General features: G+C 45.5%; 1 protein-coding gene across 1 annotated transcript in view; it reads left to right on the top strand.

Annotated features, from left to right (window-relative positions):
- itgb5 (integrin, beta 5) overlaps positions 1-12,435 on the top strand; it is a 29,047-nt gene extending 16,612 nt beyond the window's left edge. The window contains exons 12-16 of the mRNA XM_034562305.1: positions 6,689-6,911; positions 7,741-7,841; positions 9,636-9,755; positions 10,254-10,420; positions 10,545-12,435. Coding sequence (XP_034418196.1) covers positions 6,689-6,911; positions 7,741-7,841; positions 9,636-9,755; positions 10,254-10,420; positions 10,545-10,640 — 707 coding nt within the window. The 3' untranslated portion in view covers positions 10,641-12,435. The remainder of the gene's footprint in view (positions 1-6,688; positions 6,912-7,740; positions 7,842-9,635; positions 9,756-10,253; positions 10,421-10,544) is intronic.
- Positions 12,436-18,179: the final 5,744 nt, after the last annotated feature.

The following is an 18,179-nucleotide window of genomic DNA, read 5'->3' as shown; positions in this document are numbered from 1 at the left end:
TAACGTTCAGCCGGCAGCCAAAGATCACCAGCAACACCAGACACGATGCACAAAGACATGCTGCTGGTTACTCGCGCTCCTCTTTTTAGTTCCTTCTCTTCCACTCACATCTAAAGGTGTGGAGGTCTAGAGGTGTGGAGGTCTAGAGGTCTAGAGGTGTGGAGGTCTAGAGGTCTAGAGGTGTGGAGGTCTAGAGGTGTGGAGGTCTAGAGGTGTGGAGTCACCGACCTCTCTTTGGCTCGTGTGAACCACACAAGTTGAGTTCCCCCCCCCCAAAAGGTAGAGCAGAACCTCTGCTGAGCAAACAAAGCAGCCGGTTATCGACTCATAAAGAAAAGTGATTTCATTCACCGCACACTTTTAGGGTGGAGTGTTGCGCAACGCTGACGGGAATCAATCGACGCGCCTTAAACAAACAGGACCTACGAGTGGCTCACTTGACCTCCCCAGAGGATTTGTTGCCTAATTCTAAGAATAAAACATGGCTGGGGCAGTGAAGTGTAGCGTCGGGCCTCATGTCATCAATAACTAAAGACTGTTGATCACTGATATTGTCCCCCAGTTCTTCTCCAGACCTTTTTTAATGTGTATTTGATGTGAAACGCACCTCGACGGACTGAACAAAGCCACCTGAGCTGCAGCTGCCACTCAGCCGCCTCCTCCCTCTCCTCAGACTTGACTGAACTTGAACACAAAGACCTCGGGGCGGTTCCCTGGTGAAAACACGGCAGGCCACGCCCCCTCCTCCCCCCCCCCCCCATCCTGTGCCGCTGCGTCTGGGACTAATGGAGCTTCCTTTAGAAACTCGCAGGTGTTTTCTTTACATTCTCCTGCCGTCGACGTGGCGCCGCTGCCCCCAGTTTGACTCCAGGGTGGAAAGAGGTGGAAGTGCTTGGGTTTCTTTTTGTGGGCTTAACGGCTGTTTTTCAAGGGGGGGGCTTATTCCGAAGTCTTTTGGGCCGGCTCAGCTTCTTGGGTGGCTCCTCGGCACCGAGGGCCTCCGCAGGTCCCCCCCGGCATTTAGATCCTTAAAGCGTGACCAGAAACACCTTCTCAAACCAAAACGCCCGGACACCGAACCCTCATTTGCATAAAGTAGACCGCATGAGGAGCTAACGGGGCGGTCCCGAAGCTCTCGATGATCGAGGGGACCAGGATGCATTCATGGTCGATGCATGTGAAGCGGCCTGCTCTCGTGTACGTAAAGGGGGTCACATTCACACTCCTTTTACACTCCTTTACACTCCTTTACACTCTGGAGGAGACCAACGTTTCCATTCAAATGATCCCAGATTGAAAAGCTTAAATATCGTCAAGTTTAAAGAGGCCAGATGAACGGAGGGAGGAGGGTTGGTTTTCTTGTGGCTTCGCTTTGTTCCTTTTGCCATCCAACACGTGATGATCTCTAAATCGCCGCACACGTTATAAAAATAATGATCCGGCTTCGCTTACATTATGACTGAATCAGACTGGGCCGTAAATAAGTCATTTCCCCTCCCCAGTGACAACAAATGAAACGCTTCCTCAGCAGACAGCAGACAGCCGGTAGAGCTCAGGTCACATTAATCACAGTGTCACTCGTTTTACTCTTTGACAGACGGACACAAAGGCGAGGGGGGGGGGGGATATTGTTTTAACAGCCGTGTTAAAGGGAATCGCATCAGCAGAGACTGGGGTTTGCATCTAGGAAACCAAGTGGAAGTGTAGCGCGTTGGAATTGAGAATAATATCGTCCCTCTGACGTTTTACTGAGGCCTTTTTGACCTTGTGGACAAATACACTCTTCTTTCTTTCATACGTGTGTGTGTGTGTGTAGAGCTTTAGCCACGAGGGGATTAGCTTAGCTTAGCATCAAAGCTGTGGAGGCGCTCGTCTGCATGCTTCACTCTTTTTTCCTCCCGCGTCCAGTCTTAATGCTAAGCTAAGCACATTATGCCGCTAGCTTCATAATACGCAGGAAGCACGGTCGTTTCTGTGGCTCTGCTTCCTGTCTCATTACGTCTGTTCCCTTCTCTTCGTCTGGCAGGTTTGACAGGTTTGAATTTTAATAGTTGGCTGCAAATGTGCAGGATTGTGTTTGTTTTTTTAGTTTTATTTATTTATTTTTTTCAAAAGGGTGTGATTGTGTTTTGATACATTAATAATTAAAAAATAAGTCCAAAGAAAACCAACCCTTAGTTACGACGCGACCTTGGACTGAGTTTAAATGCAACCCTTCTGTTTTATTTTTCTCCTTCTGTTTTCACACACACACACGCACACGCACACGCACACGCACACACACACGCACAGACTCTGGAGCCCGTCTGAGCCTGTGACCAAACGGCCCACTGTGTAATTAGGCTCACTGTGATATTGTTCCGCTGTCCCGGTTAACGTGGCACAGCGTTCCTTCCCCACGCGGCGCTCTTGAGAGCCAGACCCCCCAAAAAAAGGACGTGGAATTGCATCGAGTTTCAGTAAAAAAAAAAAAATTGTATTTTCTTAGTATTTATTCACTGTAAAACCATTTTATTTTAAAGATCATATGCAGGCAGGCCTACAATGTGCTGCAGGACTTGGAGCCTTTTCTCCTTCTTCATCCACAAGTATTTAATATATTCGGTGCAGCTTTCCGTCGGGCTGAAAACAGGGCGAAGCTTTTTTTCAGAGTGCAACCGGAGACGTGAGCGTGTTTTCTTTTCCACAAAAAAAAGAAAAGCGCACACAAACACGCCGCGGCCTCCAGGAGCCCACAGGCAGCAGGAAGTCGCCGTTTCTCTGTGTGTGTGTGTGTGTGTGTGTGTGTGTGTGTGTGTGTGTGTGTGTGTGTGTGTCGACATCAACGCCCTCCGCTCGCCATCGCATCAAGACGCCACATTCCCAGAGAGGGGGACGGGGACGTTCAGTGCGACGGCCTCTGGAGCTCCGAGGAAGATGACGCACGTTTAAAAAACAAGCAAAAAAACAAAAACAATGTGGCTAAAAATATCCCAATCGTGGAACTGGAGTGTAATAACTCACGAGGAGAGACGTGACGCCCGGCGGCTGTTTGCAGACATTTGGATTACTACAACGCTTCCTTGTGCACGCCGTCACTGCAGACGGGGGCAATACGCTTTCTTAAGATAACCCAACAGCTCATTTCCTTTTTACACAATCTCCAAATATTTACATAAGCCTGTTTTTTTTGGTGTTTTTTTTCTTCTTTGAAATCCAGCGTGTCTCCGGGCAGAATATGTGGGAATGCGTTGAGATGCCGCTGGACTGAAACTAGAGCTGGTCTGGGTTCAGTGAAAACCCATAAGTGTGCCTTTCTTAAAATCTTCCATGATATTACTGCTGCCTCACTAGCTGGGGGTGGAGAGGAGGTGGAGCTCTCACAGTTCTTCTGTGTATTGTGGAGAAGTGGAAAGACCATTCTCTCTCTCTCTCTCTCTCTCTCTCTTCCTCATTCCTCTTTCTTCCTCTTCTTTCTTCTCATCCCGCTCAGCGGTCTTAAAGCTCGATGTGATTGAACTCTGAGTCTGTGACGTGCTCGGCCATGGGGAGGGGGAGGGGGGCAAGCGAGCAGCGTGAGTCCGACCCCGAGTCCTCTGACGGCTTCCTGCTTGGAGTCGCTCATCCGCTGCCTCCTTCGCCTCCTCTGGAGGTTTATCTGTGACTCTCAAAAACACATTCAGGGGAAGAGAAAGCGTCTCAAACGTGTCACTTCACCCCGACTGAGTGTCTGGGGAGACGTCATGGAAAAGTAAAAGGAGGAAGGTCACCGGTCTGAACGCATCTTCCTCCTCCTCCTCCTCCACAGCTGTGTTTACCGTGAGCGGTGTTTAATCTCACTGTCGAGCAGCGACTCTAAATGCCAAAAGAAGTGGAGCGACTCGGTAACAACAACAAAAAAGGAAAAGGAGTTGACATGGGGGAAAGAAAAGAGCCAAACATCTGTTTGGCTGCTATCGAACGCCCGGCTCGTGAAAGCGCTGGCGGCGCCTGACCATAACGACTTGATGGAGCACATTCAGACGGTGTATACATGAGTCGGGACATTATTCTGGAAGGGCGAGACGGGCTCGTCTGTCACTGGAAGTTGAAACTCAAGCCCCTGATTTCTGATGCATAAAATGGACACGATTCCAATATAAACTTTCTTTTAACGCTGTTTAAGGGGAACATATGAGCAGAAAAAGGCGTATTAAATGATCCCGTATGCTCTTCTCATGGGATAAGAAGAAGATAACAGTGCGTCTCCACACTGGAAATAACCAAAACTATTAGATTCTTGGACCGTAGAACCAAAATCACTGTAAAGGGCAGTGAAACAACAACAACAACAACAACAATAGAGTAGAGAGAAGGTTTGAAGACAGCTGACCTGGGAGCAGCTCGTCAGGACTTGTTGAACCCCTTTCACGTCTCTTCTCCTCCCCAAAACAAAAAGGAGGAGGCTCGAGCTGCTGAGTCATCGTGTCATTTAAGGACAGAAAATAATAATAATTAAATGCACTTCAATATTGCATAATGTTATGTGTCTGACTCCAGACGGTGTGTTGCACAACCCTGACTGACTGGTGATGCTTCCCGTCTGTTTTCCTTTTTAAATCGGCTGTTTTTCTTTCTCTTCCCTCTTGACTTTTGAGTGACAGCCGATTCTGCACTGTTGAGAAAGGGGGAGGAGCCTCTCCCAGACGAGGAGTGAGTTCACCCTCCGTTACATCATCTGCTCCTCGGTGTGTTTCCATTTAGAAGGGTTTTTAAAGGTGTTTTTCCTCCAAAACATTTGACATAACAAACACTGGACCTCACGCAGGAAGTGATGTAAGAACCAACGTGGTCTTGTTGTTGTTGTTGTTGTTGTTGTTGTTGTTTTGCTGGCAGACATTAATTTCATGGGATTTCAAAGTCTTTTCTTTATTTTTGCTCCGATGAGAAACTTTCAGTCAAATGCAAAGAAACCCACGTTTTAAGTTTCGGCAATAAATTAAATGTATCATATAATCAAGATTATTATATGTTTTATACTGAATAGATTAATAAAGAAATACTGGTCCAATTAAGACTTATTAAAACCCTTGGATGGCATTCCCCGCGTTCACATTCTGCTCTTTTGATTTATTTATTTTTTAATAATGAGTTAGTAATGACGCTCTGGAAAATCACATGTTAGTGATCACCATTCATGAATAAGTGGGATTCATTCATGAACACCTGATTTGGAGCAGATTTTGATGCATCTGGAGAATTTGGAGAAAATGTAAGAGTCCTCTTAAACATTAATAATATAATAATATTGTATTTGTGTAGCGCTTTTAACAGGTACTCAACGGCACTTTACACGGTAAAAAAAACAAAACCAAAACGTATAAGCAATAACTAAATAAAACAAAGCAGATAAACGGTATAAAACAATAATAAGTAGCATCGTTATTGTCTCTGATTATTAGTGACTCCCAACCCCCTGAAACACATGACTGACCTGTGAAAATTAAATTAAATAAAATCATTTATTCATAAATTTCAGAAAATATCTTCTCTTTTTTTAGCTTATTCGTGCTATTGTTCCACATAATTCCTCTGAAGAGAACCGGGGCCTCTTGGCTTTGACCCGCGTCTGTCCGCCCCCTCATCGCCCGAGATAGCGGCCTAATGAACGTGGTCTTTGTGGAGGGCCTTGGAACCGTCCTCCCTTCGTCAGGAGGGGGGGGGGGGGGGGGAAGGGACATCGGGAGTTCAAACCCGACCCGGTGGGGCACCGCGGCCTCCAGAAGACTCGGGTCCGGTGCCGATAACGAGTTAATGAGCGGTGGAGGAGCTCAGCTCCAGCTGCTGTGAAGGAAGGTCAGATTGTTTTCTCAGGCAGAGGAAAGTGTGTGTGTGTGTGTGTGTGTGTGTGTGTGCGTGTGTGTGTGTGTGTGTGTGCGCATACATACATATGGCCAAGTGTATCTGGGCGTCCTTGTGTACTTGAGGTCTTCTTTTATTCACGTGTGTGTTGAGTTCCTTTTAGTTCCAGTTAAAATGAGTCGTATGGCTGCCATCAATCAGACACCGTTTGTGTTGCACTTTTCACACACACACAATCCACACACACACCATCCACACACACCATCCACACACACACCATCCACACGCACACACCATCCACACACACAATCCACACACACACAATCCACACACACACCATCCACACACACACAATTAGAAACGAATACATTGTTAAACAATAGAAGCGTTCAATAGAGAACACTAAACAGATGAGAAACTATAAATATTTAGACAGAATAATGAATAAAGTTAATTTAAGAGTCAGACTAGAAAGTTATGTCTTGACTTTGCTTTTAGAGATTAAAAGGACGTTTTTGTTCTGACTTTAGTGAATTTAAAGAGTTCACAGGTTAAACAAAACAATCTGATAAATAGACAATTGGGAGCTTTATTAACCAATACAAGGATCTCAAAATCCAGCAGGTAGCCAATGCAGAGAGCTGTGATGTGTTGAACTGGTTTAATGGAAGGACTCTGGTGGGAAACCTTTCCCAGAACATTTGTAACAACAAGAGTTTTGAAGTCTGACATTTTAGTTTTTTTCTCCAGCACAAAAAAAAAAAAAAGGAAAAGTCTGCTGCCATCGCACGATGATGCGTTTGTACTCTTCTTTAAGGGAAGTCCGCAACAAGTATTTACTCTGACCTCCCTCCCTCCTCCCCCCCAGGTCACGGAGAATGCCACTGCGGCGAGTGCAAATGCCACGCCGGCTACGTCGGCGACAACTGCAACTGCTCCACGGAGACGTCGGCCTGCGTGGCGGACGACGGGCAGATGTGCAGCGGCCGAGGCGGCTGCGTGTGCGGCCGCTGCCTGTGCACCGAGCCCGGGGCCTTCGGGGACACCTGCGAGAAATGCCCCACCTGCCCCGACGCCTGCGGCACCAAAAGGTAAAACGTGCTCAGAGGGGTGGAGGGGGGGGGGGGGGGGGAGGAGAAGAAGGGAACAGAGCCCTCGGGAATCTACGATGAGAGGAAGAAAGGTCAAACGGGACAAGACCAGAACCAGAGTCAAGCCCCTCCCCCTCACATAACTCACTCACTTCGGGGCTTATCTGGTCTTTGATGAGCCGGTTACAAGCGAGTCGTCCAGATAGTTCTCGTGCCATCGGTGACCCCCCCCCCCCAGGGTCAAACGGCCATCAGACGTCTAGTAAAGAGAGGGGTCCTCTGTGAGGACACATGGCTCTTTATGCAGCGACCTTTGACCCTCGAGCAGACTCGGTTCTTTAGACACGGGTTCACCAGCGCATCATGTCATGTCTGTTACGACCGGTTAGGGTCATCTGTGCTTCTTTCATACTGTTTTTTTCTTTGTATTTGGAAGCAGTGATGTGTTTTAATAACCGCTGAGTCAGGACAAGTATAGGAATAAAGCTCTTTATCTCCAGCGTAAACCAAATAGTGATTTATTATAATTTATTTTTTTAATGTGGTAGAGCCTCAAAGCTCCCTGTCTGCAGGTTACTTGTTGTTCTTTGCCAGCTGTGGACAGTTTTCCACGGAGACGCTTCCCGTGTGTCGATGCCGCGCGGAGGGGTTTCTTTTGACAGCTGACGTAGCCGCAGTACGAAAATAAATAAAAAGGCCTCGTGTAGATTTTTGCGCTCTCTGAGTGCTTTTCACGCTCATGAATAAAGATGAAAGGACTCCATTAAACTCTCTCTCTCTCTCTCTCTCTCTCTCTCTCTCTCTCTTTCTCTCTCTCTCTCCGCCTTAGGGAGTGCATCGAGTGCCGGCTCTTCAACTCGGGGCGGCTCGCAGACAACCAGACCTGCCAGCGCCTGTGCAAGGACGAAATCATCACAGTGGAGGCCCTCGGTGAGTACACACACACACACACACACACAATGTCTACAAGGCCGAATCGTGCAAAGCAGCAAATTCCACGAGCACGATGTGAAGAGAACGCCGTCCTCATAACAATGACGTAAGATGGCCGCTGGCGTCGGCTCCCTGCGTACCTCACACGCCTCCCGTGGTTGGCCGATTGTGTGTGTGTGTGTGTGTGTGTGTGTGTGTGTGTGTGTGTGTGTGTGTGTGTGTGTGTGTGTGTGTGTGTGTGTGTGTGTGTGTGTGTGTGTGTGTGTGTGTGTGTGTGTGTGTGTGTGTGTGTGTGTGTGTGTGTGTGTGTGTGTGTGTGTGTGTGTGTGTGTGTGTGTGTGTGTGTGTGTGTGTGTGTGTGTGTGTGTGTGTGTGTGTGTGTGTGTGTGTGTGTGTGTGTGTGTGTGTGTGTGTGTGTGTGTGTGTGTGTGTGTGTGTGTGTGTGTGTGTGTGTGTGTGTGTGTGTGTGTGTGTGTGTGTGTGTGTGTGTGTGTGTGTGTGTGTGTGTGTGTGTGTGGTTATGGGGTGCAGGTATCAGGCCTCCGCCTCCTTTCAACGCCCTCGCCTGGTTCAAAGCCCGTCCTCAGACTCCGCCCTCTTCTCTGGAAGGCGGGGCTTCAGCTTCTCTCTGTTCCCAGTTTGTTTTACGCGCCCCTCGCTGCCCGGAGGGGAAACAGCCGGGAGATGTTCAGGAATGCATTACTTAAGCGCACCGGGATTTATGGCCTTCTTCTGGCAGGAGAACGAGGTTGTTATTGTTATTATTATTATTATCATGAAGACCGGTCCATGTTGGCCCAGCGGGGGCCCTGACCCAGATCCGACATGTTCAGCCATCTGACGGCCTTAATGGGCTCCACATGTACATTCCTATACTTGGTGCTTGGAATAGAGGAGGAGGGGCTGATGGGGGGGCGGGGGATGACCTCACTCTGCTGTGTGTGTGTGTGTGTGTATGTGGGGGGGGGGGGGGGGGGGGGGGGCAGGATGACCTCACTCTCCTGTGTGAGCGTTTCTTCGGATGATGAAGATTGGAAACAAGAGCACCAGAATATCAGAGTCTCGCTTGTGATTTCATAGAAGAAAAATTCTGTCTGTGAAGATTTCAGTTCCCTCGATGTCAGATTCCTCAGCGTTACCTCATCCTCTCCTCGCTTTGTCTCTCTCTCTCTCTCTCTCTCTCTCCTCCCTTTGTCTCTCTCTCTCTCTCTCTCTCTCTCTCTCTCTCACCCTCTCCTCCTTTTGTCTCTGTCTGCTCTCTCTCTCCTCCCTTTGTCCCCCCCTCTCTCCCTCTCCTCCCTTTGTCTCTCTCTCTCTCTCTCTCTCACCCTCTCCTCCTTTTGTCTCTGTCTGCTCTCTCTCTCCTCCCTTTGTCCCCCCCTCTCTCTCTCTCCTCCCTTTGTCCCTCTCTCTTTCAGACTCCTCTTCAGCGTTAACTCACCCTCTCTCTCTCTCTCTCTCTCTCTCTCTCCCTCTTTCTCCTCTCTTCAATTCAATTCAATAGGCTTTATTGACATGAATGTTGCAACAACAATATTGCCAAAGCACGAGACATAGTAACACCAAAAATAATAATATGACAGAAATAATGACATTGAAAGGAAATACATTTGTGTTTCTTGGGACACAATAAAAGGTGTGTGTGTGTGTGTGTGTTGCTCTTCTCTCTCTCTCCTCTCTCTCCTCTCTCTCCTCTCTCTCCTCTCTCTTCTCTCTCCTCTCTCTAAAATATAATATAAATAAATGAATAAAACAATCCCCTGTAAGCTGATGGTGTTTCTCTCCTCCCAGACACGGAGGACCCCGGCTCTGTGCTCTGTCTCTACAAGACGGACACCGATTGCGTCATGAAGTTCACGTATTCTGAGCACGCCAGCGGGCGATCCGTCCTCACAGCCCTCAAAGAGCCAGGTCAGTGCCCCAAAACAACAACAACAACAACAACAACAACGAACCTGCTTAGAACCCAGTGCTGCATGAATCAACAAGGATCACCCACTCTATCATAAACAAATATGTTTCTAAAGATTTAAAGGGACGACAGCATTTCATTGTGTAACCCTGAGTTTTAAATGACAATAAATGAGCCACAACTTTTAAAGGTTAACAATCGGCTCTAAACTTATTTCCCTTGTTGGCTGCTTTGACTGACTTCATTACTTGAATTACTTTGCCAATATCGTATTAAAAAGGAAAAGGTTTTATTGTAGATTCATATTTCTCTGTGTGGCTTAAAACTCTGATGCATTTGATGATTAAGTGCAAACTGAAAGTAACAATCTTCAAGTACAACAGTTCTACACTTAATTATGTTAATTATGTTGGCTTTGTCCTGCTGACTCTGCAATATGATTTTATGATTTTTTTTATTATCCTGAAACCTGACTTCCTGTCTCTTCCCGTGTCAAGAGTGCGGCGGCGGGCCGGACGCCCCGATGGTGCTGCTCGCCGTGGTCGGCAGCATCCTGCTGGTGGGCGTGGTGCTGCTCGCCGTCTGGAAGCTGGCCATCACCGTTCACGACCGCAGAGAGTTCGCCCGCTTCCAGAGCGCTCGCTCACGAGCCCGATACGAGATGGTGTGTGTGTGTGTGTGTGTGTGTGTGTGCGTGTGTGTAACGTCACAGTTTTACTAAATGTATCTGTAATCCGATTCCGTCTCTTTGTAACCTGTCTTTTGTTCTGTGTGACCTTTGCCCTCAGGCCTCCAACCCGCTGTACAAGCAGCCCGTGTCGACACATTTCGTGGAAACGGATTTCAACGCGTACGGGAAGTCCTTCAACGGAGGGGTCCACTGATCCCTTTAGCACGGGGGTGTGGGGGGGGGGGGGTGGCGCGGCAGGACCGGTCCGACGAACAGATCCCTGGAGGACGGGTACGGACGGGCGCGGCGGACTTGAACGCACCTCGATTCACACCGGACGAAAGACGTGAACTAGACTGTTGGGGCGTGGAGGGGGCGTGGCCTTTTCTTTTCTTTTATCTTTACGCAGGAGCTTCAAGCCTTCCACCGAGATGATGATGATGATGATGCGACTTCTTCTCTTTCTTCATCTGTGTGTGTGTTTCGCAGTCGGTGGAAGAAGAACGAAGCATGAACTCCTCGGTCTGTTCAGAGAGAAAAAGAGAGAGAGAGAGAGAGAGAGAGTAGAGTTAGCGGTGAGTTTGTCTGCAGTTACACAAAATAAACAAACTCTCATAAAACCCTCATAACACCACCATTCAATCTTTGCACAGAGCGGGCAGGACATTGGCTTATATTTGTCTATTTTTATAAAGGCCTTTTTTCTTTTCATCTTCTTTTTTTTTTTTGGTGTGTGTGTATAAACTTTGCTCCCAAACAGGGTTGAAATAAATTTCACTCCGCATCGGATCATTTTAAGAACGCACAGGATTATATATATAAAAAGAAAAGCACACATTTCTGAAGGTGGCTGTGATGACGTTGTGGTACTACTAACATTTACTAAGCAATAGACTTCTTCATTTTGCACAGAGAATATTAAGTAAAGATTCAAATTGTCTTCTATGTCGTGTGTGTGTGTGTGTGTGTGTGTTATTGTACGCTCCCTTCTGTTAGTCTGAATTGTAGGATTTCCAACTCCCCCCCGGGCTTTGAACATAACATAACGTGAGGCTGGTCCCTGAGACCTAAACTTTAACGGTTCTCTATAATTAATTTGTTAGTCGGCATCGCTCTGGTTCCCTCAGTTGATCTGCAACTATTTTTTTTTAATAACGGATTAATCATCACTCTTCTTTTCTCAGTTTTTCCTCAAAGGTTCCAGCTCCAGGAGAATTTAATATCCCCGTGAGGTCACTGTGGGCATTAGGAAACTGTGACGGGCTGCATTTTTTTTATTTTTAGTTTTTTAATATTTTGAGACATTTTTGTTGACTAGAACGATTAATCGAGAAAATAAGAGGCAGATTGATCTAAAATGAAAAATAATAAATATTTGCAGTGTTCATAGATGTGTCTCTAAAGGAGCAACATCAGGATTTGAATAACTAATTATCAGTTGGTTCGGATCATTGTTGGCTTTTGCATTGGATTCAAAAAAAAAGAAAAGATATATATATACATATAAATATAGTGTATATGACTAAAGTACCACCGGCCTCTGAACCCTTAACACCTCACTGCGTTCTCGTGTGATGAATCTGCTCCATTCATGAGGTGGAGGGGCAGAGGAGATCCCCTCCATAGCCGGAGCACATGCAGGACTCGTGAGGTTAAAGCGTTTGGGCAGACGGCACCGTGTGAGGCCCCCGTGAGGCCGGGACCGGGACCAGGACCGGGAGTGGACCCTCAAAGGAAGAGCGTCCAGGGTCCTTGTTCCCACAGTGAGAACCTGCCGGTCACAACGAGCCTCAAGAAAGTGTAAATGTGGCAGGACTTGGAGTGTGTGTGTGTGTCTGCCAAATGAAATGAATGTTTTCACACACCTTTAGTTCTTCTTCCTGTAACAGGCGTGAACGTTCTCCCACAGATGAAGGGACACGCACCACTTCATGTTTGTGTAATGCTGCACACACACACACACACGCACACACACAGCAAGAACAATAAATCTGCTTATGTCAAAGGTCTGTTGTGTTTGGCTCAGTCGTGCGGTCCATAGTCACAGAGGCTGTGTTTGGGGGGGCGGGGCCTCGGTTGGAGGTCTAATGTTAAACACCGATGACTCTGTGTGTGTGCGTGTGTGTGTGTGTGTGTGTGTGTTCAGTCGCTTACTTCGGATTGTTACATATTCAGGGATCAAGGCGGCCATTTTTAGTCCCCTTCTGTTATGAATAATTAAGATGCTTTGCGGTTACACGTCAGCTTAATAATAAAAATGTGACATGACAGAATAAAAGCTTTAGTATACGCTGCACGTGCACCTGAGCCAGATGCACGTGCAGCGTCGTCTATATTTAATATTCAAACATCACTAACGTAAAAAAAAAAAAAAAAACATATAAATCTTAATTTGTGAATATGTAAATGTGTGTACACGGAACTGAATACACATTTACAGATTATTCACATTCGCAAATCTGTGCTCTCATTTTAATACTATATGTATACATCCATCAAATGTGCATGTTCTAATGCGGCTTGTTGAGGTGTTCCTACCACTCTCCTTTTAAACTGCCTTTTCAAGACTATTACAAATTACCTTTTATACAGAGATTATTTTTTTCATATTTTCTTGACACACACACTGTCTAAAAAAAAAAAAAAAAGCTTCTCCGCTGTAGAAACTATATCTCTTCACTTTTGAATACTGATCTCGGTTCCTTTTTTTTATTTGTCGTCGTTCCTGTTTTAAAAAAAAAAAGAGAAATTCCCTTCTTCCAAACTTCCTCTTTCTTTCGTCAACGCAGCATCTTTTCCATTCACGGAGCTTTCTCAGCATCTTTTCTCTTTTTTTGGGGGGGGTTCTGCTCAGCCCGACAGCTCCACTAGTAATAAATAATAATGTAGTCGTGCTCGTCGGTGGAGAAAGAATTCACATCTTTACAATTGTGGCGTAATGCTAAACGTTAGCGTATCACTAGCAAGAGTCATAACAGAATAACTTTTAGCTCATTAAATGAGCTAATTAGGTAAAAGTTTTAAATATTATGCTAATATTACATTTTTGGACCAGTGTGTAAGATTTATTATTAGCAGAAATGGATCCTAATACAATTTTAAATAGTTTTCATTAACCTTTGTGACCTCGAACTGAGACGTGTGTGTTTGTTATCTTAGAGTGAGCACATCTTCATAGAGTCCGCCATGCTGCACCGTCGGGTTCCTACGGTGGCCCAGAAAGGTCAAACCAAACACTGACGAGAGGCGTTCATGTTTTAGTGTCCACACGAACCCCAGCGAGTGTGACCTGTGACCTGTGACCTGTGACCTGTCCTCCGTCACCCGTCATGAACTCATCTCTGATGGGCTCTGACCTCACAGGCGACACACTCGGGCATCACAAAAAGCTCCGTGGACCGTGTAGAAAAACGTTGTCAGAAAGTCACAGTGTTTTGACCTTTGACCTTTGACCTCCTGCTGCTGAATGCCGTGAAAAACACTTGTTTGAAGGGAAATGCTGCATTGTGGGTAATGCCTTTTATATCCACCCATTTGTGTGTACTTTTCTCCTGGGTTGTACCAACAAGGATTCATTTAATATAAGGTTATTATCCAATCAGAGTTCAAACTAGCTTTAAAATTAGTAGATTCAGGTTTAAAATTAATTAGCAATCTGTTGCACAATTTAAAAATAAGCGTTTAATAAATCCAAATTTAAATACAGTTTATTTAATATGATGCGTGCTGTCATGAATTAAAAATAACTCAACTAATATGAATAAAATAAATACAAAATACATTGTAGGAGGGGGAAACGGTAATCTTTTGTCTGCGTTGTATTCCTTCACAAAGCGTTAGCACACATTGTTTACTAGCGAGCTAACTAGTAACCGAGGAACAGAGGTCCTTCCTGCCTCCTCCCTCCTCCCTCCTGCCTCCTCCCTCCTTCCTGCCTCCTCACAGCAATAAGAGCTTTGGGATGGAAGTCTTTATGGGGGTGAAGAACAACTTCCAAAATAAGAGACTTGGAGAGACAGGATGTGGTTGTCAAATAAAAAAGAGCTTCTTTACCAGAAACAGTACGACGTCGCCCCCTAGAGGCCCAGGAGGGCTTCACACGTCTAATCCACATAAAGCACATACACGTCATCCTTCAAGCTGCAGGTTTGAATGGAGCACTTTTACTAGAGCATTGTTACATTGTTACATTGTTACATTGTTACATTGTTGTATTGGTACTTTTACTTCGGTAAAGGATCTTTTTGTATTTTCGGTTGAGTCTGTGAACACCAGGAGGCGCCAGCACTTCATCCCTGAGACATAAAGGCTCATTAATGATGTCGATGTTGATCAAATATAATCCATAATGACTCTTTGGTGGTGGAAGATGTATTCAGATCTTTTACTTGAGTTAAAAAGACGGTGTACAAGTCCTGCGTTCAATAAAGTATTAGCGTCAAAAATACAAACAGTTAAAGTACGTTTCAGGATCATATATATTATAGCACAGGATTTTAATTAATGTGTTCATAGCTTCATAATAAGTGAGAGCTCGTTTTAATGTATTTACTACTGCTCTGCATCTTGATCTGTAAAATATTGCGGCAGCATTCACCAGATTTTATTTGTTGTTATTATTCTCCACGCAGCTCATTTTAATGACTCCATGCTGGGTCGCCTGTGACTTTCTTTAGTTCTTTATCCGTACGTCCACATGTATTTATTGATTATATTTAGTATTATTAATCTATTATTAAGTAACATTACTTTGAGTAAATTAGAGTTGAAATATAAAAATTGAGTTTACTTTGAAGTAAAACAAACAAGATGCATTCATCCATCACAGAGAGTCTAGTTATCATCATTAAAATGTCAACGGAATATTATTATTATTAAAAAGTACGATCTGTGAAACCAAAGACATCGTACGGGTTATGAATGATGACCAGTAGAAGCACGATGAGCCTGGTGAGGTCACTGTATTTGCAGGGGGGATCCCACACACGTGCACGGATGAGTGCACGTGTGTCATAGACCACCAGCAGCAGCTCCAGTTTGATACATGCCAGTGCCGGGATGTTCACTCCCAGAAGTCAGTGGCCTACAGCCCCCAGAGAATGAAGGAAACAGAAAACAGGCCTGGAACAAAGACTCTATTATCCTCTCTCTCTCTCTCTCTCTCTCTCTCTCTCTCTCTCTCTCTCTCTCTCTCTCTCTCTCTCCTTCCATCCTCTCCCCATCTGGGCTCTTATCTGTCGTGCCTGTGGAGGTCTTTCTTAGAGAGAGAGAGAACAATAGAACAACCTCTGCTCCTAAAACGTGCTCCACATGTGTGCCGAGGGCCTCATGTCATTTCAGGGCAGTGATCACTGCTTAATAACTGCTTACTCTCCAGAACTCTCTAGTACTCTCCAGAACTCTCCAGAACTCTCCAGTTTTCTCCAGAACTCTCTCCAGAACTCTCTTCAGAGCTCTCCAGAACTTTCTCCAGAGCTCTCTCCATAACTTTCTCCAGAACTCTCTTCAGAGCTCTCCAGAACTTTCTCAAGAGCTCTCCATAACTCTCTCCAGAGCTCTCCATAACTCTCTCCAGAGCTCTCCATAACTCTTCAGAGCTCTCCATAACTCCAGAGCTCTCTATAACTCTCTCCATAACTCCAGAGCTCTCATAACTCTTTTCAGAGCTCTCCAGAACTCTTCAGAGCTCTCCATAACTCCAGAGCTCTCATAACTCTTTTCAGAGCTCTCCAGAACTCTCTCCAGAACTTTCGAGAGCTCTCCATACCTCTCCAGAACACTCCATAACTCTCTTCAGAGCTCTCCAGAACTCTCTTCAGAGCTCTCCATAACTCTTTTCAGAGCTCTCCATAACTCTCTTCGTAACTCTTTTCAGAGCTCTCCATAACTTTCTCCAGAGCTCTCCATAACTCTCTTCAGAGCTCTCCATAACTCTCCAGAGCTCTCCAGAACTCCAGAGCTTCTCCAGAACTCTCTCCATAACTCTCTTCAGAGCTCTCCAGAACTCTCTTCAGAGCTCTCCATAACTCTTTTCAGAGCTCTCCATAACTCTCTTCGTAACTCTTTTCAGAGCTCTCCATAACTCTCTTCAGAGCTCTCCATAACTCTCCAGAGCTCTCCAGAACTCCAGAGCTTCTCCAGAACTCTCTCCATAACTCTCTTCAGAGCTCTCCATAACTCTCTCCAGAGCTCTCCAGAACTCTCTTCAGAGCTCTCCATAACTTTCTCCAGAGCTCTCCATAACTCTCTTCAGAGCTCTCCATAACTCTCCAGAGCTCTCCAGAACTCCAGAGCTTCTCCAGAACTCTCTCCATAACTCTTCAGAGCTCTCCATAACTCTCTTCAGAGCTCTCCATAACTCTCTTTAGAGCTCTCCGTAACTCTTTTCAGAGCTCTCCATAACTCTCTCCATAACTCTTTTCAGAGCTCTCCATAACTTTCTCCAGAGCTCTCCATAACTCTCTTCAGAGCTCTCCATAACTCTCCAGAGCGCTTCATAACTCCAGAGCTTCTCCATAACTCTCTTCAGAGCTCTCCATAACTCTCTCCATAACTCTCTTTAGAGCTCTCCGTAACTCTTTTCAGAGCTCTCCATAACTCTCTCCATAACTCTTTTCAGAGCTCTCCATAACTCCAGAGCTCTCCATAACTCTCTTCAAAGCTCTCCATAAATCTCTCCATAAATCTTTTTTCAGAGCTCTCCATAACTCTCTCCAGAGCTCTCCATAACTCTTTTTTCAGAGCTCTCCATAACTCCAGAGTTCTCCATAACTCTCTTCAAAGCTCTCCATAACTCTCTCCAGAGCTCTCCATAACTCTTTTTTCAGAGCTCTCCATAACTCTCTCCAGAACTCTCCATAATTCTCTCCAGAGCTCTCCAGAGCTCTTTATAACTCTCTCCATAACTCTTTTCAGAGCTCTCCATAACTCCAGAGCTCTCCTTAACTCTCTTCAAAGCTCTCCATAACTCTCTCTATAACTCCAGAGCTCTCCATAACTCTCTCCAGAACTCTCTCCAGAACTCTTTTTCAGAGCTTTCCATAACTCTCTCCAGAGCTCTCCATAATTCTCTCCAGAGCTCTCCAGAACTCTCTCCAGAACTCTCCATAATTCTCTCCAGAGCTCTCCAGAACTCTCTCCAGAACTCTCCATAATTATCTTCAAAGTTCTCCATAATTCTCTCCAGAACTCTCTTCAAAGCTCTCCAGAACTCTCTCCAGAACTCTCCATAATTATCTTCAAAGTTCTCCATAATTCTCTCCATAACTCTCTCCAGAACTCTCTCCAGAACTCTTTTTTCAGAGCTTTCCATAACTCTCTCCAGAGCTCTCCAGAACTCTCTTTTCAGAACTCTCCATAATTCTCTTCAAAGCTCTCCAGAACTCTCTCCAGAACTCTCCATAATTATCTTCAAAGTTCTCCATAATTCTCTCCAGAACTCTCTTCAAAGCTCTCCAGAACTCTCTCCAGAACTCTGTGGTGCTGCGGAGGATTTTGAAATCTGGAACTTTTAACCACAAAACTGAATCATCTGTCTTCCCTTCAACACTCGCGTATGTTTTATAATTAGATTAAAGGAAACTGTGTGTGAAGTGAATCACTTTAAAGGCTCAGCAGAAATGGAAAATAATATTCACAACTATGTTGTCATTTGAGTCTGCCATGTTTCTACAGACGCCCAGCAGGGACAAACCAAACGCTGGCCCTAGAGAGAGAAAGAGCCTTTCATGTCTTCACCTGCAGGCCACCGTAG

Source organism: Cyclopterus lumpus, chromosome 21, assembly GCF_009769545.1.
Source record: "Cyclopterus lumpus isolate fCycLum1 chromosome 21, fCycLum1.pri, whole genome shotgun sequence".
Lineage (NCBI taxonomy): Eukaryota > Metazoa > Chordata > Actinopteri > Perciformes > Cyclopteridae > Cyclopterus > Cyclopterus lumpus.
This window is presented reverse-complemented; position numbering and strand designations above follow the sequence as displayed.